Genomic DNA, 25,249 nt, shown 5'->3' with positions numbered 1-25,249 from the left:
AACTGGGGAAGGTGACAGAGAGCCTCTGTTTTTTTAATTGTCTGTTTTATATATCTCCAATATGATGTGGTCAACTATCAACTAAAAGTATCATTTCAAATTTTTTTTTTTTTTTTGCTGATTTCAGGTCAAAATGTCCACTCTGTTAGTGTCTACCCTGTTAAGTCAGAAAACCTAACAGGGTGGACACATTTACTACATGAATCCTTTACTTGGGCCTGGTTTCACAGACAGGGTTTAGACTAAGTCAGGATTAGGCCATAGCTCAATTAGGACATTTAAGTAAGTTTTACTTGCAAACATGCCTTAGAAAAAAACATTACTAGGGTCCATCCTGAGACCAAACAAAGGCACTCATGTATTTTAAGATCAGTCAGTGCAAGTTTCTTTCAGTTGAAACAGCTCAGAGGCCAGTTGCATAAAAGATTTAGCCCAGTCTTAAAAGTTAGTCATCTAACATTTTTCTTTAAGACTGGTCCTACTTTTTATAATTTAGTTACATAAAAACATAGATTAGTCTCGGCTGAATCCAAAAAACCCATTGATTAACCTCTAGTTAGTCAGACTAGTTTTTAAGACTCTGTCTTAACATAGAGACTAAGTTTAGGTCAAAATGTCCACTCTGTTAGTGTCCACCCTGTTAAGTCAGAAAACCTAACAGAGTGGACACATTTAGTAAATTTATCCTTGAATTTATATACCTAAGATTGACCAAAAATATTTTTCATGTTTCACATCTCCCTATTATAATTACACAAGAATTGATTTTTAAAAATGTGTTCACTTTAAGTTTTATGTCTGAAAGGCACATACTGGGAATGATCCATTCACCTTAAAAGGGTGAGCAATGGAAAAATGGTGATATTTGGTGGTTTAAAATGCTGTAAAATGTTTAGAATATGCTTAAAAACGATGCTTCAAAAGATGTTACATTGAAAACTCTAAGGCAATAACATCATGATATTTACTGGGGACACAAAAAACACCAAATCCCAGGAATTTTTAAGTAATCTACAATGCCATGATCTACTGTTTGATCTACAGCACTTAAGACACTTGGGCCTGATTTCACAGACAGGGTTTAGACTAAGTCAGGATTAGGCCATAGCTCAATTAGGACATTTAAGTAATTTTTTAGAAACATGACTTACAAAAAATCCATCTTAAAGACAAAAAGGCACTGATGTATTTTAAGATCAGTAAGTGCAAGTTTCTTTTAGTTGAAACAGCTCAGAGGCCAGTTGCATAAAAGATTTAGCCCAGTCTTAAAAGTCAGTAACCTAATATTTTTCTTTAAGACTGGTCATACTTCTTTAAAGTTTACTTAAAGTTAAATAAAAACATAGATTAGTCTCAGCTGAATTCCAAAAGTAAAAGGAGAATACCCTGCTGAAAAAAAACAGCTAAAACCAGCCTAGGCTAGTTGGCTGGTTTTGGTTGGTTTAAGATGGAAGTAGCTGGTCTCCCAGCCAGGTCAGGCTGGTTTTATCTGGTAGTCTGCCAGGTAAAGTGGCAAAAACCACTCTAAAACCAGCCTGCTGACAAGCTAAAACCAGCCAACCAGCCTTATCTGGTTTAAGCTGTAAGTAGCTGGTTTTAGCTGGTCTTCCAGCCAGGCCAGGCTGGTTTTAGCTGGTAGTCTGCCAGGTAAAGTGGCAAAAACCACTCTAAAACCAGCCTGCTGACAAGCTAAAACCAGCCAACCAGCCTCATCTGGTTTTTAAGCTGTAAGTAGCTGGTTTTAGCTGGTCTTCCAGCCAGGCCAGGCTGGTTTTAGCTGGTAGTCTACCAGTTAAAGTGGCAAAAACCTCTCTAAAACCAGCCTGCTGATGAGCTAAGACCAGCTAAAACCACCCTGATTGACCAGCTAAAACCAGCCAACCAGCCTTATCTGGTTTAAGCTGTAAGTAGCTGGTTTTAGCTGGTCTTCCAGCCAGGCCAGGCTGGTTTTAGCTGGTAGTCTACCAGTTAAAGTGGCAAAAACCTCTCTAAAACCAGCCTGCTGATGAGCTAAGACCAGCTAAAACCACCCTGGTTGACCAGCTAAAACCAGCCAACCAGCCTTATCTGGTTTAAGCTGTAAGTAGCTGGTTTTAGCTGGTAGTCTACCAGTTAAAGTGGCAAAAACCTCTCTAAAACCAGCCTGCTGATGAGCTAAGACCAGCTTAAACCACCCTGGTTGACCAGCTAAAACCAGCCAACCAGCCTTATCTGGTTTAAGCTGTAAGTAGCTGGTTTTAGCTGGTCTTCCAGCCAGGCCAGGCTGGTTTTAGCTGGTAGTCTACCAGTTAAAGTGGCAAAAACCTAACTTAAATCTAACTTAATAGAAAATATGAGTACATCAACAAGATGTTTATTTTCTCTATTATAGGTAGAGCCATTAAAATTGGAGATAACCACTGCATTTTTAAAGAATCTACAGTATAAATAACAAAATAAACAACCCAGTTCTTTCTTAGTCATTTAGACAATAAATGCAGCCATAATCAAAGTAGGCTACTGTTTCAAGGCAAGGTAAACGTTATTGTCCCTCGCAGGGAAATTTGTCTTGGGCCCATCACCCATGCTGCAATCAACTGACAGACAAACAAAGCACACCAATAACAATACAAATAACACAACAATAAATAGATAAATACATAACCCCAATAAAAATAAATAAATAAAAATGAAATTTTACAGCTCCATACTACAATTATTGAACCACTTTATAGACACAGTGATGAATGAATTTTTAAATCTATTCATTCTACAATAATGAACTCTAAACCTCCTCCCAGAAGGCAACAACTCATATTCTGTGTACAAAATGTGTGTTGAATCACAAACAATCTTATTAGCTTGTCTTATAGTAGCCTTTTCATAGTCTGCAGTGATGTCTGTTCTTTAACAATATTCAAAGTGCAAATAGAGACCGAATTTTTGAAGCATGATACAGTTATAGACAACTACAAAACTTAATATATAGCCCACATATTAATAACAGCCTAAGTTATATAGACTAATTTGCGCGCATTGTGGGTTCGCTCTCTAAACATGGGGTATTAAAACTGTATTTGAATGCGCGTGCGCGTGTTACTTTTGGTTTCGTTTTGACGACCGCGCGAAACTCTCAGCAGTGCATAGCGTCCATTCTACAATACAATAGATTACTTTAACAAAACCTTGTTTTGGAAGTGGCAGGACACAAACGGGATTTAGAAAAAAGCGTGTCCCCACAGTGGAAATGATGCCTATGCGTGAGCGGTCCTCTGCAGCCGAGTTATCATTTGATTTGAATGTGTGCCGCGTTGTACAGTAGCCTATATTAAGACTGAGGCGGCAGAATTGTATTTGACAGAATGCGCGCGCTCTAACACGAAATAAAACATCGTCATATCACACACACCGAATTGCAATGCAGTTTGTGCAGATTCGGAACAGAGGATAGTTGAGAGAAAAAAACAGCCGGTTCCTAGTTCAGCGGAGCGCAGTGTCAATGACAGGGAGTGATTGACGGCTAATATCTCAAAAGTTAATTAAAGGGAATAATATAAAGATTAAGTTTAAATGGTTATGTAATGTTAGAGAGAAAGGCGAACCTGTCACACTGCAGTAGTCTGTGCAGTAGTTAGCCTAGCGAAAGTTTTGTAAAGAAATTAAACCAATTAAATGCCATTTATCGCAACTCTCTGCGATACCAATATAGCGTAGACTGTTATCGCGATAACGATAATTCTTCGATATATCGTGCAGCCCTAGCTAAGACCAGCTAAAACCACCCTGGTTGACCAGCTAAAACCAGCCAACCAGCCTCATCTGGTTTGAGCTGTTAGTAGCTGGTTTTAGCTGGTCTTCCAGCCAGGCCAGGCTGGTTTTAGCTGGTAGTCTACCAGTTAAAGTGGCAAAAACCTCTCTAAAACCAGCCTGCTGATGAGCTAAGACCAGCTAAAACCACCCTGGTTGACCAGCTAAAACCAGCCAACCAGCCTCATCTGGTTTAAGCTGTAAGTAGCTGGTTTTAGCTGGTCTTCCAGCCAGGCCAGGCTGGTTTTAGCTGGTAGTCTACCAGTTAAAGTGGCAAAAACCTCTCTAAAACCAGCCTTCTGATGAGCTAAGACCAGCTAAAACCACCCTGGTTGACCAGCTAAAACCAGCCAACCAGCCTTATCTGGTTTAAGCTGTAAGTAGCTGGTTTTAGCTGGTCTTCCAGCCAGGCCAGGCTGGTTTTAGCTGGTAGTCTACCAGTTAAAGTGGCAAAAACCTCTCTAAAACCAGCCTTCTGATGAGCTAAGACCAGCTAAAACAACCCTGGTTGACCAGCTAAAACCAGCCAACCAGCCTCATCTGGTTTAAGCTGTAAACAGCTGGTTTTAGCTGGTAGTCTACCAGTTAAAGTGGCAAAAACGTCTCTAAAACCAGCCTTCTGATGAGCTAAGACCAGCTAAAACAACCCTGGTTGACCAGCTAAAACCAGCCAACCAGCCTCATCTGGTTTAAGCTGCAAACAGCTGGTTTTAGCTGGTAGTCTACCACAGTGGTTCTCAAACTTTTTTGGTCGCGCCCCCCTTTAAACCTATAAAAATCTGGCAATTTTAAGCAGGGTAACTGGTAAAGGTAGTCAACATACAGCACTGATTGACATTTGATGTCAACTAACCACATGCATTCAGTTTCTGTTCCATAAACTCTAAAGCTAAACAACATTATTAAAACGCAGTTCCACCTAATAAAGTATTTTTCACAGCACTGAGAGTGAAGATCAGACTGAGGTACAAAATATAAAACATGTTTTCCCGCCCCTCAACGCAGCCACGCCCCCAGAGCGTGACGTCACTGGCAGAGCGTGCCGTGAGCAGCAGCAGACTGTAGGGGGCGTGGCAGATGACCCGCAGGGTGTTTGTGAATCTGTTCATAGAAGCATGCCAGGCCATTCAGTGCTCACAACTTAGCATGTTACAAAAACAAACCTCTGATTTGAGTTTAAACAAAACGATCTGCGTTGGGCTTCAGCGCCCTGCACTTCCACACAACTTTGGCATTAGCAGCCGCAGCCCGCTGGAGTAAAAAGCGGCCAAAGAACTAACGTACAGTTGCACAGCAGAAGAGTTGATCAATAATGACGGACAAGTCGAAAACAGACAGGTTTGCAATCGCACAACGAGATTGTAACGCTAGAACTTGCCAGAATTCGGCCAAACTTGATCTAGCCCCAAACTGCATGTAACGGAAAAGATGGCACACGTTCTTTCGCTTTACCTTATTTGCGGTTTGCACAAGAGGGCGTGATGTCCTCGATGCACAAGAGCGGACAGAATTCAGGGGATCATCTGAGGCCAGGCACATGTAGCTCCCCGCGTCCGTTTGACAGCACCGAGGGCGATTTCCCCTCCGCAGCCCGAAATAAAAGTTACTGTCGGCGGGTTTAATCCACAACAGCGGCCATCCCGCGGCATAGTACGGCTCTCCGCGATGGCTTCTTCTTCCTACGCCGCTGACTTGCCCAAATCGCCGTTTGTACACTTATTACGGCGGCTTAGCGGTTCGTCATCCACCAAATTGTTTTTGAGGAGAAGCGTTTCCTCACAATCCTGCAAAGTGAGGCGCACTGACGCGACAAGCCATCGCAGGAGCGTTTACAATCGCGACGCTCGTCTAAATTTCCGTTCCGTCAGGTGAGGCGTTTAACGTTTCGTATTTTTATTGCCTGCGTGAACAGGACCGGCTGAGGTGAGGCATCTATCAAGCTAAAGCAACATAAGCTCACACTTATAACTCTTTTGGCGCCATATTAATGACGTACCAAAAATTTCCGTTAGCAGCGAGCGAAGAAACCCCCGCTCCCGCTCGGAAGCATCACATACGGCGGAGAAAAACGCGGTGAAAGCCCTTTGCGTTACCTGTCAAGTTTGAAAATGTCCATCAAGAAGCGAGCATGAAGAAGAAAGTCAGCGGCTTCTCTCCTCAAATGAGTGAACGGGGCGGTTCGCAAAAATAATCGACCATTTTACAGTAGATCCGATGGGGGGAGCCATGGACAAACACGAAGGAGGAAATGCTGTTTGACACAACAAATATGACATCTTCAGTTTCACCTTTTTCCCCCCTCGTTCAGCCGAGCAACTTAGATTTTTAACTCGACGATTAGAACACAAACACAATCAGCGTTTGACATGTAAACAAAGTAGGATATAAATAAAAGGCTCCAAAACATATTTGGACTCTGAAGTGACACAAATGTCAAATATAAACACTTCTTGAGCATCACATTTGACAAAAACAACAGGTCTAGTCAAGAGTAGTGATTCTCCACAGACATCCACTGAAAACAAAACACCCAAAAGGCTGTTTCACACACTTTTATGCGACCCAAATACTTTTGGGGAATGCTCATATTTACAAAAAAAGCATGTCACCTTGATATACAGACCATTCTACAGTCTTTTTCCAAAAAAATGTGTATGTATGCAAGTTGTATAACACATTTATAGCCTAGTAACTGCAGATAATTCTAAGAAAGAAAGTTTTGAAATATTTGTCCTCTCACCAAATTTGTCACTAAAACACACAAAACAGGGTTATATTGACCTATTAAGATTTTGCTTGTATCTAGATTGTAAATATATATTTTTTGCTATTTTATTAAACAATTTGTACAGGTAAATCCAGAACAAGTAAGTGTCATTTATGAGATTTGTTGTATTTTGTATCCAAAAAAAATACAAAAAAAGTTTGAATATGCATTGAAACTATCATAACATTCTAGTTAATAATTCAGTATATTTTCACATCACTCAAACACGACTAAAACATACAAAAAAATGCATAACTACATTAAAATTTTGTTTATTTCCACCGAAAAAGGATTTTGTGTTGCCCTTTGTCACTATACTCTGAAGTGACACAAATATCAAATATAAACACTTCTTGAGCATCACATTTGACAAAAACAACAGGTCTAGTCAAGTGTAGTGATTCTCCACAGGCATCCACTGAAAAAAAAAAAAAAAACACCCAAAAGGCTGTTTCACACACTTTTATGCAACCCAAATACTTTTGGGGAATGCTTATATTTACAAAAAAGCATGTCACCTTGATATGCAGACCATTCTACAGCCTTTTTCCAAAAAAAATGTGTACGTATGCAAGTTGTATAACACATTTATAGCCTAGTAACTGCAGATAATTCTAAGAAAGAAAGTTTTGAAATATTTGTCCTCTCACCAAATTTGTCACTAAAACACACAAAACAGGGTTATATTAACCTATTAAGATTTTGCTTATATCTAGATTATAAATATATATTTTTTGCTATTTTATTAAACAATTTGTAGAGGTAACTCCATAACAATTAAGTGTAATTTATGAGATTTGTTGTATTTTGTAATCCAAAAGTTGATCATACTGATTTCAAAGTTAAGGATTCATTAATTTGAATATGCATTGAACCAGAAACTATCATAACATCCTAGTTGATAATTCAGTATACTTTATTTTTGACAAAACATCCCATGTTTCTGTCATGACTGCACATTTTCGGTAGTGACAGTAATGTTTTGGTAGCACTAAAACACTACTAAAACATACAGGTGGTCATATCATTAGAATATCTTCAAAAAGTTGATTTATTTCACTAATTCCATTCATATCATCAAACTGAGAATGTTGATGGTAAAAAATAAAAAAAATCAAAGTCATTGGGTTTGCTTGTATATCCCAGCCTGAAGATCTGCCTCTTGTTACTTTGAAGCGTTTGAGTGATGTAACAGTCAGAACCGCTTCCTCAACTCTAGCGATATGACTCATATTAGACTATAATGGATGTTGTAAATAATCTTTCTCTTGAGGACCGCAATCTTGCAGCTGAAGCACATTTGTGTTCCAAATTATAGCGTTCGTCTGACCAAGCAGACGACTCATCAGATTTTTCCCCCCAAGTCATATAAAACATGCCATTATTTTGCCACAGCAATCTGTTTCAGTGTCTCGTGCAGATTAAAAGAAAAGGGGTAAAGAAAACTATCACACAAATTATAATAATGATGTGACATGCAAATGAAGCAGCATGCAAACATATCTGATTTTATCATAGAATGAAGCATGTGGAAAAAAGTCTTGTTTTTTATTAACACAGCATTGTTGTGGAGCAACTTTGAAAGTGCATGTTTCTTAAAAAATTAAATAAAATAAAAAACATCCTAGTGACGGAAAACATACAGTTGTCAAAAGTCTACACACCTTGCAGAATCTGCAAAATGTTCATTATTTTACTAAATAAGAGGGATCATACAAAATGCATGTTATTGTTTATTTAGTACTGACTTGAAAATGATATTTCACATAAAAGATGTTTACATACAGGTGCTGGTCATATAATTAGAATATCTTCAAAAAGTTGATTTATTTCACTAATTCCATTCAAGAAGTGAAACTGCATTCATTCCACACAGACTGATATATTACAAGTGTTTATTTTTTTTAAATTTAATGATAATAACTGACAACTAATGAACACCCCAATTCAGTTTCTCAGAAAATTTGAATATTAATTAAGACCAATACAAAGAAAGGATTTTTAGAAATCTTGGCCAACTGAAAAGTATGAACATGTACAGCAATCTTTTGCCTGAATTACTGCAGCAATGCGGTGTGGCATGGAGTCGATCAGTCTGTGGCACTGCTCAGGTGATATGAGAGCCCAGGTTGCTCTGATAGTGGCCTTCAGCTCTTCTGCATTGTTGGGTCTGGCATATCGCATCTTCCTCCTAAGGTCAGATGAGCTTGCTGGCCAATTCAGAACAGGGATACCATGGTCCTTAAACAAGGTACTGGTAGCTTTGGCACTGTGTGCAGGTGCCAAGTCCTGTTGGAAAATGAAATCTGCATCTCCATAAAGTTGGTCAGCAGCAGGAAGCATGAAGTGCTCTAAAATGTCCTGGTATACAGCTGCGTTGACCTTGGACCTCAGAAAACACAGAGGACCAACACCAGCAGATGACATGACACCCCAAACCATCACTGACTGTGGAAACTTTACACTGGACCTCAAGCAACGTGGATTCTGTGCCTCTCCTCTCTTCCTCCAGACTCTGGGACCCTGATTTCCAAAGGAAATGCAAAATTTACTTTCATCAGAGAACATAACTTTGGACCACTCAGCAGCAGTCCAGTCCTTTTTGTCTTTAGGCGAGACGCTTCTGACGCTGTCTGTTTTTCAAGAGTGGCTTGACACAAGGAATGCGACAGCTGAAACCCATGTCTTGCATATGTCTGTGCGTAGTGGTTCTTGAAGCACTGACTCCAGCTGCAGTCCACTCTTTGTCAATCTCCTCCACAGTTTTGAATGGGTTTTGTTTCATAATTCTCTCCAGGGTGCGGTTCTCCCTATTGCTTGTACACTTTTTTCTACCACACCTTTTCCATCCCTTCGCCTCTCTATTAATGTGCTTGGACACAGAGCTCTGTTAACAGCCAGCCTCTTTAGCAATGACCTTTTGTGTCTTGCTCTCCTTGTGCAAGGTGTCAATGGAGTCCATCAAGGTAATAAATGCAAAATTAAATAAATAGTAAAAAAATAAAAAAAATAAATATATATATATATATATATATATATATATATATATATGACAATTATATATAATGATAATTAACCAGCATCAGAGAACCATGAACGTGCAAATGTGTAATTTAATTATCAATTTGTTCCCTAAAATCTCAGGGGAATCACTACATTACATGTAAAGACTGCAAAAAATGCCTTTCCTACTTAGATTTTCTTTCCAAAATATCTAAAAATTCTAAAAACAAAAAGGATTTAAGGCTAAATAATCTGCCAATCCAAACAGAAAACAAGTTTATTTTTCTTACCTCACTGGCAGATTATTTTGCTGTGTTTCAAAATTTCAATTTTGGAACATATTTTGCTTATAGCTTTTTAGAATTAAATTGTTTTATTTAAAATCTGCAAAAAATGCCTTCCGTAAATCCAGCACTGACTGTAAATGATGACAGAATTTAAGATTTTGGGTCAACTATCTCTTTAAGACAGTTCAACCTACTGACTGTACGTCTATATCCCACACAGCCTCGCGTCTGTTTGACGAAAAGTTTAAACGTATGATGAACCCAAACCATATATACATAATACATAACAAGAAATTGCTTTTAAAAGTAATGCATTACAATATTGAGTTACTCCCTAAAAAAGTAACTAATTACGTTACTTGGTTACATTTTATGGAAAGTAATGCGTTACGCTACTTTTGCGTTACTTTTTAAATCTGGGCAGAGCTTGCTTGTTTGTTGTGAATATAAAAAGTCTATTTTTGTCAAATGTAAAAGCCTCAGGCTTAGAGAAAAGTAAATTGACGAAAAAATGGCAACTCTTTAGCAATAAAAAAGGGAAACAAATGTTAGATTGTCTTGAGTAATTTTTGCTTATTAGTATGGATGAATTGGATCATCGCAGGTTAATAAAATGGGATTAAATACATAAAGGATATTTGTATTATTTAACTTTTAAATTATTGCAGGTTTGTGTTGAATTTAACTGTTTTTATTCATTTTGAAGAACACTGAATCTGTTTTTTAGTGAGTGAGATGAATTAATGCATGTTCACATTTATTCTAGAACTAAAGTAACAAATTACTCAGAAGACAGGAGAGCTTTTAATCAATAAATGGGGGGAAAGTAACTGGCGTTACTTATTTGAAAAAGTAACTCCGATATTTTCTTGTCAGTTAAAAAGTAATGCGTTACTTTACTAGTTCCTTGGAAAAGGTAATATTATTACGGAACTTGCGTTACTTGTAATGCGTTTCCCCAACACTGTACAAAAATGTATAATGAAAGCTCGAATGTTTTTTTTTTTTTTATCTCTAGCTTTTTTTTTTTATTGCACATTTATATATTACAACAATGACAATGTAACACGGGGCATACGGACATCATCACTTACAATATATTACACAAAATTGAAAGGGATAGAAAAAAAATTACCTCAAAGATGTTGTATAACTGACTCGACAATTTTAAAAGTTTTAAAGGCCTTTGAGTTCAATGGTTTCGACATATTCTTAAAAGAGGCAAAAAAAGACTTTAAATCAGATGAAAACAATCTAAAGTTAGGTTTACAATGAATGGTTCTGGCTTTATGAAGGTGAAATTTACCCAGAAGACAAAGCAATAATACAGTATGGACAAGATTACTGTCTTTAGAATGAAAGTCAGACAAAAAAATTATAGGTTCTGTCATTTCTATCATTTTGTTACAACATAAAGATATTAATATGGTAACTTTTGACCAAAAAGACTTTGAGAATGGGCAATGACAAAACAGGAAAGCTCGAATGTTGTGATTCTTCTTTCCGCGGTACTGTACTTTTGGAAACGCTAGGTCGCGATGTGTACCTTTATGTGCTTCCGCCAGGAACGGAAGAAGAGGAGTATCGCTCCGCCCAAACATGGCGACTACGGACGTCGAAGATTTCATCGGACAAAACAGGCAGTTGTCTGATTTAGTTGAGACGTTTCGGAGCATTTCTGAAAGCGAGAAACACTGGAAATGCAGGAGGGAGTTTATTTTCAGAAACATCAACGACTATGAAGATCCTCACCTCGATCATCTGCTCGCCTTATCCATGGTTTGGGCGAACCACGTGTTTCTGGGCTGCAGGTCAGAATAAAAGCACTGTTGACATCATTTACCTTTATATAATAAACTATTATCAAGTCATGAAAACGGGTGGAGATATAAACAAAAACGTAACGCTGTGATTAACAAATTAGTATGACAAAAGTTACACAAATATTAACAACAAAACTATTTACAATAATGCAAACCATTACTAATAACTGAGTATAAATAAATATTAAAATTAGTATATTACAATGATTTCTAAAGGATCATGTGACACTGAAGGCTGCACTGATTCTGAAAATTCAGCTTTGCATCACAGAAGTTATATTTTACAATTCATTCACGTAGAAAACATTTATTTGAAATTGTGATAATACCGTTTTTACTGTATTTTTGAGAAAATGTCTCAATGAGCAGACCAGATTAATTTAAAAAACAACAAATTTAGTTACATTCTATGCACTGAATACTAAAGACTATCATGTCAAAAATGAACTGTTTTTATTGTATTTCTGAGAGAATGTCTCGTTTGAGCAGAAGAGGTTTATTCTAAAAACATTAAAAAAATATAGTCGCATTCTAAGAGGTATTATTCAGTGCAATGACTATCATGTCATAAATGTAAGATTTTACTGTATTTTTGAGAGAATGTCTCTTTTGCTCATTGAGAGTTTCAAAAACATTAAAAATTATAGTAGCATTCTATGCACTGAATACTTCTATTACTGTCATGTCAAAAATGTAACAGTTTTTGCTGTATTTTTAGGAGAATAATCTCTTTCTCATTGAGACATTTTCAAAAACAGAAATATTCAGTGCATAGAATGCAAATATAATTTGACTATCATGTCATAAATGTAAGTTTTTACTGTATTTTTGAGAGAATGTCTCTTTTGCTCATTGAGACAGTTTCAAAAACATTAAAAATGATAGTTGCATTCTATGCACTGAATATTTCTATGACTATCATGTCAAAAATAAACTGTTTTTACTTTGTTTTTGAGAGAATGTCTTGTTGAGCAGAAAAGATTTATTCTAAAAACATTAAAAATTATAGTTGCATTCTATGCACTGAATATTTCTGACTATCATGTCAAAAATGTAAGTTTTTACTGTATTTTTGAGAGATTGTCTCGTTGAGCAGAAGAGATTAATTTCCAAAACATTAAAAATTATAGTTGCATTCTATGCAGTAAATACTTCTATGGCTGTAATGTCAAAACTTGAACAGTTTTTACTGTATTTTTGAGAAAATGTCTCAATGAGCAGAAGAGATTAACTTCTAAAACATAAAAAAATATAATTGCATTCTATGCACTTAATGTTTCTATGACTATCGTGTAAAAAATGAACAGTTTTTGCTGTTTTTTAAGAGAATAACCCTTTTTGCTCATTGATACAATTTAAAAAAACATTAAAAAGTATAGTTGAATTCTATGCACTAAATGTTTCTATGACTATCATGTCAAAAAATGAACAGTTTTTACTGTATTTTTGAGAAAATGTCTCAATGAGCAGAAGAGATTCATTTAAAAAAAATTAAAAATTATAATTGCATTCTATGCGCTGAATACTTCTATTGCTGTCATGTCAAAAATGTAAGTTTTTGCTGTATTCTTAGGAGAATAATCTCTTTTGCTCATTGAGACAGTTTCAAAAACATAAATGATAGTTGCATTCCATGCACTGTATATTTCTATGACTATTATGTCAAAAATGAACTGTTTTTACTTTATTTTTGAGAGAATGTCTTGTTCACAAGAAGATATTAATTTCCAAAACATTAAAAATGATAGTTGCATTCTATGCACTGAATATTTCTGACTATCATGTCAAAAAATGAACCGTGTTTACTATTTTTAAGAGAATGTCTCGTTGAGCAAAAGAGATTAGTTCAAAAACATTAAACTGTAGTTAAAATCTGTGCACTGAATACAATCTATGCAAAAATGTAACTTTTTGCTATTTTTGAAAAAATGTCTCGTTGAGCAGAAAATAATTATTTCAAAAACATTTAAAATTAGTTGCATTCTATGCACCGAATACTTCTCTATCATTTAAAAAATGTAACTGTTTTTGCTATTTTTGAGAGAATGTCTTGTTGAGCAGAAGAGATCAATTTCAAGAACATAAAAATGATACTTCTATGACTATCATGTCAAAAATGTAACTCCCACAACATTTCTCCCCATTTTTAATGGACCTCACCTCTTGACTAAAGCTGTAATTGCTGTTGATTCATCTAGTTTCAGGCATTGTGAACATTGCAGAATGTTAAAAACCAACTCTAAAGCTGTAGGTGTTGTGGCTCTTCATTTGTAGGTATGATCCAGTCTTGCTGGAGAAGGTGAGCAAGATGGCAGAGGGGGTTGTTGTAGAGGACGCTCCTGTTTTTAAGACCAGAGATGAAATAATCAAAGAGCAACAACAGAAGGTAAACAGTCCCGCTATTGCTCAACCAGTCCTTCTTTTAAAATGCATTGAAGCTGACACATGTTTTACCTATGGAAGGTCGTATCCACCACAGGGAGAAATAAATCAACTTGTTTTCAGAGTTGCAAGTTAATGTCTTCTATTCCATATTACTGCAAATTACGACATAAGAAAGGCAGAATTGTGACGTAAACTCAGAATTGCGAGGACAAAAGTCACAATTCTGACTTTATATCTTTTTAGTAAAGTCTTACAGAATTGTGAGATTATTTACTTTTTTATCCCATAGTACAAGCAGGCTTCCTTAATTATTTGTGCATCAAAGTGATCGTTTTGCTTCAGAAGACTACCAGTTAATTACTATTATATTATACTATTAGAATATAAAAGTAAAAGTCCTTTTTAAAGCTTACATGGCTTGCAATATGTAGCTTGGCAATCTATGCAGTAGAAATGTTAAATTGTTTTCAAATCAGTACTTCATGGATACTTTTTGCCAAAAAATGTCAAAAAGCTGGTTGAAAATCTGCTAACTTATCCTTTAAAACTTAAGAAGCCAATTGACTTTAATGAGAATGTATAAAAACAGCTGAAACTTCTACAAAATCTCTTCACATAAGAAAGACAGTCATGGTTTGGAATGACATGAGGATGAGTAAATCATGACCGCTTTTATTTTTGGATGATCTAACACCTAACATTTACATAAATAAAAATTATTAGTGGTCAACAAACAACACAAATCAAGGACTTGAGTTTAATTAGAGATATGTATTGGAAATATAAGTTTATAAATGATAATTAGATGATATTTTGCTGAGTGTGTGATTGCATTGGTACTTTGAAAGGTTTAGGACTTCCATGGACAGCTTTTGATATTCTTCATATTCTGAGCGGTGGTTTTCCAATAAGCCTATTTCCAATAAGTTAAAATGTATTATTTATTCAGAACTTTATAAGTCAGTTTTCTAACCTAATTAAATGTATGCATCTTTTGTTTCAAATTATTCTAAAACATAAATTCAATTTGAATAGTGAGACCAGTGTTGGGGAAATTACCTTTAAAAGTAATGCATTACAATATTGTTTTACTCCCTAAAAAAAGTAACTAATTACATTACTTAGTTACTTTTTTGTGGGAAGTAGTGCGTTGCATTACTTTTGCGTTACTTCTGCATTGATTTTTTAAATTGGGCAGGGCTTGCTTGTTTGTTTTTAATATAAAAAGTGTTTTTTAGCAAATGTAAAAGACCTTTTAACACTAAAAATTGAAAGGAATAAGCCTAAGACTGAAGGAAAAGTAAATTCACGTCTGTACAGTGGAACTGGAGGAAAAGGAAGTTCAACACTCTTCAGCAATGAGAAAAATGAAGCACAAATGTAAGTTTTTCTCCATAGTATGGTTGCATTGGATCAACATTGGTTAATACAATGGGATTAAATACATAAAGGAGACAAAAAGTAATTGAAAAGTAGTTCTTGTTAGAATAACTCTGATGCATATATCTAGCAAAATGCATCTTTCTAGAGCTCTAATTTGAAACTTTGTTTCATATCAAAAGTGACAAAGTTGATTGTGATTATTGAATGGCAGGTGCTACTAATAATGTTGGCCAAGTTCTGTCCGTCAATGGAAAACAGCATAGACTAAAAGATTGATCTTGGAAAAGTGAAGCACAAATGTTGGTATGGTTGCATTGGATCAACATTGGTTAATAAAATGGGATTCAATACATAAAGGAAACAAAAAGTAACTGGCGTTACTTTTTTGAAAAGTTTTACTAGTTACTTGAAGTATTGCGCAGTTCACGTTACTTGTAATGCATTACCTCCAACACTGAATAAGATATACTATATACTATAGAGCGGTTACCAAACAAATGTGTATTTGCAGTGCAGAGGAAGCACCGATTCTGAATCTGAAGTGGCATTTAGATGCATTTATACAGACTGCTTAATGCAGGGCAAAAATGCATTTATCCTGCAGTTATAAATGCATAAGTAATGTTTTCAAATTAGAATGTTGAACCATGCAATTTGCACCACGCAAAAGTGACGAATGCGCCATCGAAAGGACACAAATGAGAAGCTCAAAATGAGGGTTTGTAAAGAAAAATGGATGATTTAGATATAAACCAAGAGGAGACTGGTTTTACTTTGCTAAAGAAAGGAAACGTTGCTTCCTTAGCTCCTGTGAACAAATGTTGGCAGGGCTCGCAAAATTTCAAAATCTCTGGTAGCCCTTCGGGCAGGTACTCTTCAGATATTGGTAGCCTGAAAATGTATTTAACTAGCCTATGTTCAGTTTGCATCTCAAGTGAACATATGTTGATGTAAGGATCTTTAGATATTTGTATTGGAAAACAAGATGGTGATTTTTTGCAAACTCTGATTGGAAATGTACAAAAAAATGTCCAACTTCTCTTCTAGACTTTCATTTAAATAGTCAACTGGTGACAGAACATTGCAGCATTTACCACTTTTTCCACAGAAAAGCAGCTCTAATCATTTTCTAATTTCATTGTTTGAGAAAAGGAGGAAATGTCTAGAAAGAAATGCCTTTCTATGCACACAGTTGAGAGATGCCTTGCAGTCCTGGGACAGCATGCATTGAGTGAAATGACTGACCCAAACACAATTACAGTTCTATCTGTTCTGTCTTTTCTGCAGAGGTGATACCTGGAGGAAACCTGTTTTAGAAGCATCCACTTGACAAGGATCTGATGAAGAACTGCCTGAGATCTGTGGAGCATTAGCATTTCCTATTCAAGAGATATCTTTGACTTTTAATGTTTTATCCCTGGCTGTACATATGATGAGTCATTTTTTTAACATTTTTTTTTTTTTAAAGACGTTTTTAATCATGCATGTTTTCATAGTGGCCTACAATAAAAATGAATGCATTCTCTTCACTCCAAGTCTGAAAAATGTTTTATTTTTTTCTTTTATACAGCATATTAGAAGTATAAATGTTCTTATGATAAATTCACAAAAACTAAAACATCCCGATAGCACTGTCATCCAGCCATTACTGGCGTGTTCTCTCAACTCAAAACAGTTTGGAAGAACAAGCCCTCATTGTTGTTTTTTTTAACTGAAGCATAAACACGTGAGCATTGAGATGCGTCATCAAATACACATACAAAAAATGATTCCCACAGTCGATCTTTAGGTGCGTTTCAAGGCAAAACGGGCATCGGTTTTCAAATATATTAGCAATGGTTCAGACATATTTAGGGACTGCACTCTTTGCCAATAAATTGCATTTGTTGTAAAAGGTCAACTGCATCGATCCCACAACAATATGGTTCAGATTTTGTTAGCAATAACTTATCATGCAGTTAAAAAAAATAAATAAGCACACAAATATTGTTGGTTTTTGTAAAATGCATTTGCAAAGAAGTGAATAATCCTATGAATGGTTGTGGTCTGAGGTGACAGACGATAACGTTATGAGTCCACCCAGCTCTGCTCCACGATGGCAGACACTCTCTTCTCATATTCACGTTTGTTCTCCTGATAGAGCTGAGCCGCTTGACTGTTGGCCGGGCTGTTGGGATTGGGCTCGTCTAATAGAGACTAAAAACAACCGTGTGAATCTCAATGAGTGTTCAATCTCTCAGCACTGATCAAGAATACATGCAGCTCATATTTCATTCACAAGTCACAAGACTCCTATTGTTAACTCTTGCTCGTCAGTGGAAAGTTACACAGAGGTCCTATTAAATGTTATGATTTTTCTGCTTTCACTGACAGATCTTTTTACCAAATAGGCAAACAACTGTATCTAATTGTCATGTCACAATAGTTGAAGCGGAAATTAGTTCCAAAAAAGATGTGATACTGTAACTTTATTGTATTTAAGTGTTTCAAACTAATTAAAGTGCGAAAGAATTATGAATATATTAACAATGACAAATGGTTACATTTGTTATTAGATATTAAACATTAGTTAAAAAACACAACTGAATTGTATTAGCTCAGGTCAAATGACTTCATTTTATGAATGTGTTTTTAAACATTAAGATTAAGGGGAGACACTGCAAGCAAAAACGCTTTTTTCATGCACCTGTCAAATTTGAGATTTTGGGCTTTTTGCTTTTTCATAAAGCGTTTTTTCAGTCTAGTGGAGACAAAACACCTAAAAGACACTGGTAAGTATTTCTTTTATAGCACTTTATCTATTTGTGTCACTAGATTTCAATTACAATACATATTTTTAAAGGATGTTTTCTCAAAATTAGTTTTTTTCTCCTACACTGAGCCATAAATCTCCACTTCAGTAGCACTTACACACACCTAACTTTACATTTTTATTCCTGACTATATCAAAGGTTTTTACAGAGGGATTTGGTCATATATACAGTGGTGTGAAAAAGTGTTTTTTTTGCATGTTTGTCACACTTTAATGTTTCAGATCATCAAACTAATTTATTAATCAAAAGATAACACAAGTAAACACAACATGCAGTTTTTGAATGAAGTTTTTTATTATGAAGGGAAAACAAAATCCAAACCCACATGGCCCTGTGTGAAAAAGTGTTTGCCCCCTAAACTTAACAACTGGTTGGGCCACCCTTGGCAGCAACAACTGCAATCAAGCGTTTGCGATAACTTGCAATGAGTCTGTTACTGCGCTGTGCAGGAATTTTAATTCAGCCACATTGGAGGGTTTGAGCATGAACCGCCTTTTTAAGGTCATGCCACAGCATCTCAATAGGATTCAGGTCAGGATTTTGACTAGGCCACTCCAAAGTCTTCATTTTGTTTTTCTTCATCCATTCAGAGGTGGATTTGCTGGTGTGTTTTGGATCATTGTCCTGCTGCAGAACCCAAGTTCGCTTCATCTTGAGGTCACCAACAGATGGCCAGACATTGTCCTTCAGGATTTTTTGGTAGACAGCAGAACTCATGGTTCCATTTATCACAGCAAGTCTTCCAGGTCTAGAAGCAGCAAAACAGCCCCAGACCATCACACTACCACCGCCATATTTTACTGCTGGTATGATGTTCTTTTTCTGAAATGCTGTGTTACTTTTACGCCAGATGTAATGGGATACACACCTTCCAAAAAGTTCAACTTTTGTCTCGTCAGACCACAGAGTATTTTCCCCCCAAAAAACTGAGACGAACCTTTATGTTCTTTTTGCTCAGCAGCGGTTTTCATCTTGGAACTCTGCCATGCAGGCCATTTTTGCCCAGTCTCTTTCTTATGGTGGAGTCATGAACACTGACCTTAACTGAGGCAAGAGAGGCCTGCAGTTCTTTAGATGTTGTTGTGGGGTCTTTTGTGGCCTCTTGGATGAGTCGTCGCTGCACTCTTGAGGTAATTTTGTTCCAAAGACTTTTTCACACAGGGCCATGTGGGTTTGGATTTTTTTCCCTTCATTCAAAAACTGCATGTTGTGTTTACTTTGTGTTATCTTTGATTACTATTTAAATTTGTTTGATGATCTGAAACATTAAAGTGTGACAAACATGCAAAAAAATAAAATAAATCAGGAAGGGGGCCAACACTTTTTCACACCACTGTAATTAGCTTGATTTTATACAAAATTTTATTTTAAAAGAAACCCATGGTTTTCTGTCTGTTCAATGTTTTTTCTGAAGTATCGAGTAACAAAATGAAATGCCCCGAATCCCCTGTGTAAAAGCATTTGACTCTAATATGTCAAAAAAACTCATCCAGTGTTTAGATTTTTGTATTAGAAATGTATGCAAATTAGCACATATTTCATTAAATAATGCCTAATTTGCATATTTAAACCTAACATTTTAGAAAACTTGCAATACAAAAAATGTTTGCAGTTATCAATATAATTAATCAATTGGGTAAGTAAGGTGATAACTACTGATAATTTTTTTCCCTATTCACCTGCAGTGTCTCGCCTTAACTTAAAAATGCTTTAGAAGTAGTTTTTACTGTTGGATATTGTTAACTTATTAATAAACTAATACTAGCATTACAGCCCAGTTTGCAAAACCCTGGTGTAATGTAATGTTTAATGCTTTTTATGACGTTGATATAAAAATGGAATATATTTTCTTTGTTTCTCTTTGTTTTTTTTTTTAATCACTATATTGTATGTTTAATAAAAGTTAGATAAAAAATATTTTAAAATGAATCTAAAAAGTAGTCAGAATACATTACCTAAAATTGGTAAACTGGATTACTTCACTAACTACAATTTTTATCATGTAATCTAATCATTAATGAACTTCAATGTTAAGTAATCTACCCAGCTCTGGGCATTAAATAATAAAATACATTTGTAAATAAAAGTGTAACAAAAACAAACCCATTATGCACCTGAATGGATGTCAGGATGGAGGAAACGTCATACGTGGGACTCCAGCGATTCTGAAGAATGTCTAAACATATACTGCCATCTGCATAAACTAAAACACAAGATCATTCCTTAGAAACACTGCAAACGCTGACTGATGATCATTACTGCAGAACAAGACTGTTAGAGGCTCACCATTTGGGTGAAACATTTTGGAGATGAAGCGAACCGTAGGAGGCTTGTTTGGATATTCTTCTGAAAATTCAATAACCAGCTTAAATGTTCCTGCAGAGAGAGAATTAAAATGAACACAAATAACATCTAGCAGCTACCTTTTTTACCTAAATTGATTTACAAATGACTAGGGCTGCAACTACTCATCAATCATTTAAATTATCAAAGACAAATTAAATTAGTGACTGATTTCTGTAATCAGATTTTACACCTATCTATAAGGTTTGAACCTTTATGCAAAATGGAAATAATCACATTAGTTTCTAGCATGCACAGTTATGGATACAACTGTGAAATGTAAAGTATTATAAAGTTGCTGTTTTATTTTTATGCAACTGAACATGCTGTGCATTTTTTAATTAAAAATGCATGTGCAAATGGCTGTGTATCAGAGCAATATTGTGCATATTCCTTTAAAATACTTATTGTTATATACAATATAAATCTTTTCTAACAATTTAAGTCACTTTTCACCAATTTAACATTCTTGCTGAATAAAAGTAATCATTTCTTTCAAAAACAACTTTGAATGGTAGTGTATATTGTTACAAAAGGTTTCTATTTTTATTAAATGCTGTTATTTTTTTATTATTATTCATCAAAGAATCCTGAAAAGAGTACCACAGGTTACAAAAAATATTATATTAATATAATCACCCGTGATGCTATTATATTAATATTGATTAAAAAGTGATGATAAAGACCTATTTTCTTGGAAAATATTTCTATTTTAAATAAATGGAAAAAAAACCTGAAAAAAGTATCACAGTTTGCAAAAAAATATTAAGCAGCACAACTGTTTCTAACATTGATAATAAATCAGCATATTAGAATGATTTCAGAAAAATCATGTGACACTAAAGATGGGAGTAATAAAGCTTAAAATTCAGCTTTGATCACAGAAATAAATTCTATTGCAAAGTATGTTAATATAGATAACTGTTATTTGAAATTGCAATAATATTTCACAATATTTTATATTTTTTCAGTATTTTTGATCAAATAAATGCAGCCTTGATAAGCAGAAGAAAATCTTATTTAATCGAAACTATATATAAAGAGAGAGAGAGAGAGGGAGCGAGAGAGAGATGAAAGTTGTTAACAGAAAATAAAACATTATCTAATGCTTTCCATATAAGACATTAAAAAAAAAAAAAAAAGAATTTCTAAACTACCATGAAAAAAAAAAAAAAAAACTTAATTTATTACCAATGCAGGGAGTGGTTTATATGAATTAACTACTTTACAAATGATTTAATATTAAAACATTTCAATTATTAAAATAATTAATTTTTATTTTTAAAAAAAATTAATAAATCACTAATAATTGGATTTTTTTTAACAAACTAATCAAAAAATAATGGTAACACTATATTTTAAGGTCCAATTCTCACAACTAACTAACCACAACTTTTGCCTCAATTAACTCCTAATTTGCTGCTTATTAATAGTTAGTAAGATCTAAAATATGTTCATGCAGAATAAGGCATTAATATTTGCTTTATAAACACTAATAAACAGCCAATGTGCTAGTAATATGCATGATAACAAGCAACTAGTTAATAGTGAGAACAGTTGACGAAATAATCATCAAATGCACTAATAAATAATAATCAATACAATAGTTAGTTGCAGACATAAAATGACACTTTAGTAGTAAAAACATCAGGCATGTTGAACCTGAGATCCACAAAGCTCATAAAAGTCCCTGAAAAATCAATAATAATGCTGAGTTGATGGTTATTAACTAGTATTTATTTGGAGGAATCAAGGAGTGGCTCACCATCTTCGAAAGGAGTTCCTACAGGCCTGCAAGAAAACAAAAACACAGAAACAATCTTAATGTTTTTCAAGCATAAACACTTCTGTAACAGAGCCACATCTCTTCATGCATAGCAATGCTCTGCTGTTACTCATTTACTACACAAACTACAGAAAACATACCCAAAAATCACAGCGTTCCACAGCATAATGTTGTTTTCTGATGGTGCACCACTCACACCAGTTGGAGGATCTTCCTGAAGTCTGCAAACAAATATGAACAAGTTTATGGGTCATATATTCAATATATATGTCAAAATCTGTTAAGGTGAGACACTGCAGATGAATAGGTAAAAAAAAATGAACTAATAGTTATCACCTTCCTTACTCGGCTGATTGATTACATTGATAACTGCAAACATTTTTTGTATTACAAGTTTTCTAAAATGTTAGGTTTAAATATGCAAATGAGACATTATTTAATGAAATATGCACTTATTTGCATTTCTAGTACAAAAATCTAAACACTGGATGAAGTCCGTTTCAAAATTCTTGTTTAATTTTAGACATATTAGAGTCAAATGTTTATAGAGGGGATTTTGGGTCTCATTTCGTCACTCTATAATTCAGAAAATACAAACAGACAGAAAAGCATGTATTTTTTTATACCATTTTTAGGGGAATAAAATGTTGTATAAAATCAATCAAATTATATATAAACAAATCCCTCTGTAAAAAACCTTCAGGATATAGACAGGAATAAAAATGTAAAGTTTGGTGTGTGTAAGTGCTACTGAAGTGGACATTTATGGCTCAGTCTCGGAGAAAAAACTCCTGGACTTTAAAAATATGTAAATCTATTGACACAAATAGATAAAGTGCTATAAAAGAAAGACTTAACAGTGTCTTTTAGATGTTTTCTTTCCACAAGACTGAAGAAACACTTTATGAAACACCAAAAAAACCCAAAATCTCAAACTTAACAGGTGCATTTTCGCAATTATTTACAACAGAGTCCACATTTATATTGGTTTCAATAAAATATTTTTGTTTTTAGAGATAATAAAAACAACTTTGTGCATCAAAACCACTCCTTTCCTAGTAAAACAAAATGAAACTGAAATTAATTGGTGACATGGTATTTTGTGTAAGCCACAAAATAAACCTAATTGCATAAAATAAGCATAATCAATACACTCTTAAAAATAAAGGTGCTTTAAAATGTTCTTCACAGCTTTGCCATAGAAGAACCATCTCTTTCTTACCTTTTTATAATCTGAAAAACCTTCTTTCGTCACAAAGAAGCGAAACAGAAAGGTTCTTCAGATGTTTAAGGTTCTTTATGGAACCATTTAGACAAAAAAGGTTCTTCTATGGAATTGAAGCACTTTTATTTTTAAGAATATGGAAAAAGCATTTCAAGGTTTTGTTTAAAGAAAGAGCTAAAGAGGTAGAGTCAACATAAATGCAATTATAGATGTAACTTACTTACAGGATAACTACAATTACAGTTTAAACATGAATTCAACGTAGGTACATAGTAGTTAAAAACATTTAACATAAAGTGGGTCTATTTTAGATCAAAATAAATAGTTCGAGTAAGTCCCTAATGCTAATATCTAATCATTTTACTGTGATGCTATTTTTGGTTGTTTAGTAAGGACTGTATCCTCAGACATACGCAACATTTGTGAACCCCACGAGGGCTAAACAATCCTGCTAATGCTGTCGACCCTGACAAAAGGTACTGTGGTATTTTACTATGGTACTTTGACAAAAACAACACGGATGAAGTCTTGTTCCTGGTCTTGCTAGCGCAGGCCCTGCTAACGCTGCTAAAGGCTAGTCAGGAGTATAAACACAGCTCGCGTGAGGCCTCACATCAACACAAAACATTGATCTGAAGACACTAACCTCTTGAAGTCTCTCATGAGCCGCCTTCTCGCTGGAGTAGACATGCTTTAATAACGGCTTGCTGTCATGAAACGAACAGAAGAGCGTCAGATTCAGGAGGATAGGTGCGATGCGCCGGTGACGTCACCCGTGACGCCATTGACCTGGCAACAACCGCAGTGGCACATCTTTACTTCATAAACAAAGTTTTCGGCCTCGATCACTTGTTTTGGGTTGAGGTACACTCACTTATTACATCACTTTTATTTGTTTAACTAGTAATAAACAATTACACAAATTCCTGAAACAATATATATGGATTTTTAATTATTGTATTGATCAGGTAATTTGTATTTCCTCTTCTTATTAATGTTTCCGGTTTTTTTTAAGTCATAGTTAAAATTTTATTTTTTTTTAGGTTTATTTCTACTTTTTAACTTATGTTTACCCTCTTTTTTCTCTTGTTTGTTGTGAGATTTTCTGTTGCTCTTTAATTAATTTATTTATTTTTTGTTCGTATTCATCTTTTTGTTTAACTAATTTAAAATTTTTAAAGAATTCTTAAAATAATATTAGGATTATTTTGTATTGCCTATCGTGTTTTATTAATTTAATAATTATAAGTAATTTATTAAAGTATTATTTTTTAAGTATTTTTGTTTTCTAAATTATTATAAAATGTATTTTATTGTAATTCTTGCATTTATTTATTTTGTTGTGATTATTATTTGTTTGTTTGTTTATGTTTACCCTCCTTGGTATGTAAGTTTTTTTCCCTCTTGTTAATTACATCTGTAAGTTTTAATGTTTTTTTTTTTAAGTTCTCCACCAAGCCTGCATTTATTTGATCCAAAGTACAGCAAAAACAGTAAAAAAAATATATATATATTTTTACTATTTAAAATAACTGTTTTATATTTGAATATATTTTAAAATTTAATTTATTCTTGTCATCAAAACTGAAATTTCAGCATCATTACTCCAGACTCAGTGTCACATGATCCTTCAGAGATCATTCTAATA

The 25,249-nt window shown here is 34.7% G+C and overlaps 3 protein-coding genes across 3 annotated transcripts in view; 1 reads left to right on the top strand and 2 right to left on the bottom strand.

Moving 5' to 3' along the window:
- Nucleotides 1-25,249, bottom strand: part of jade2 (jade family PHD finger 2) — a 118,980-nt gene that overhangs the window by 44,310 nt on the left and 49,421 nt on the right. The gene's annotated exons all lie outside the window — the stretch shown is intronic.
- Nucleotides 11,419-16,963, top strand: cdkn2aipnl (CDKN2A interacting protein N-terminal like). The gene is made up of 3 exons (XM_073824835.1): nucleotides 11,419-11,654; nucleotides 13,941-14,052; nucleotides 16,722-16,963. The coding sequence occupies exons 1-3, from the start codon at nucleotides 11,443-11,445 to the stop codon at nucleotides 16,725-16,727; spliced, it is 330 nt and encodes a 109-aa protein (XP_073680936.1). The 5' UTR covers nucleotides 11,419-11,442; the 3' UTR covers nucleotides 16,728-16,963.
- On the bottom strand, nucleotides 16,965-24,376 carry ube2b (ubiquitin-conjugating enzyme E2B (RAD6 homolog)). The gene is made up of 6 exons (XM_073824834.1): nucleotides 24,248-24,376; nucleotides 22,517-22,597; nucleotides 22,356-22,381; nucleotides 20,534-20,623; nucleotides 20,362-20,450; nucleotides 16,965-17,630 (listed from the first exon to the last, which is right to left on the bottom strand). Exons 1-6 carry the CDS (start codon nucleotides 24,289-24,291, stop codon nucleotides 17,502-17,504), a joined length of 459 nt encoding a protein of 152 aa, XP_073680935.1. The 5' UTR covers nucleotides 24,292-24,376; the 3' UTR covers nucleotides 16,965-17,501.

The sequence above is a fragment of the Garra rufa genome, chromosome 19 (assembly GCF_049309525.1).
Source record: "Garra rufa chromosome 19, GarRuf1.0, whole genome shotgun sequence".
NCBI lineage: Eukaryota > Metazoa > Chordata > Actinopteri > Cypriniformes > Cyprinidae > Garra > Garra rufa.
This window is presented reverse-complemented; position numbering and strand designations above follow the sequence as displayed.

What these genes read in the sequence shown, in the direction of transcription:
- cdkn2aipnl (XM_073824835.1), top strand. Translation starts at nt 11,443, where the DNA reads ATGGCGACTACGGACGTCGAAGATTTCATCGGACAAAACAGGCAGTTG. An exon ending in CACGTGTTTCTGGGCTGCAG is followed by an intron (nt 11,655 to 13,940) that starts GTCAGAATAAAA and finishes CTTCATTTGTAG; the next exon opens with GTATGATCCAGTCTTGCTGG.
- ube2b (XM_073824834.1), bottom strand. Translation starts at nt 24,291, where the DNA reads ATGTCTACTCCAGCGAGAAGGCGGCTCATGAGAGACTTCAAGAG. An exon ending in TGGAACGCTGTGATTTTTGG is followed by an intron (nt 22,382 to 22,516) that starts GTATGTTTTCTG and finishes GTTTTCTTGCAG; the next exon opens with GCCTGTAGGAACTCCTTTCG. An exon ending in CCATCCTGACATCCATTCAG is followed by an intron (nt 17,631 to 20,361) that starts GTGCATAATGGG and finishes GGTTGTTTTTAG; the next exon opens with TCTCTATTAGACGAGCCCAA.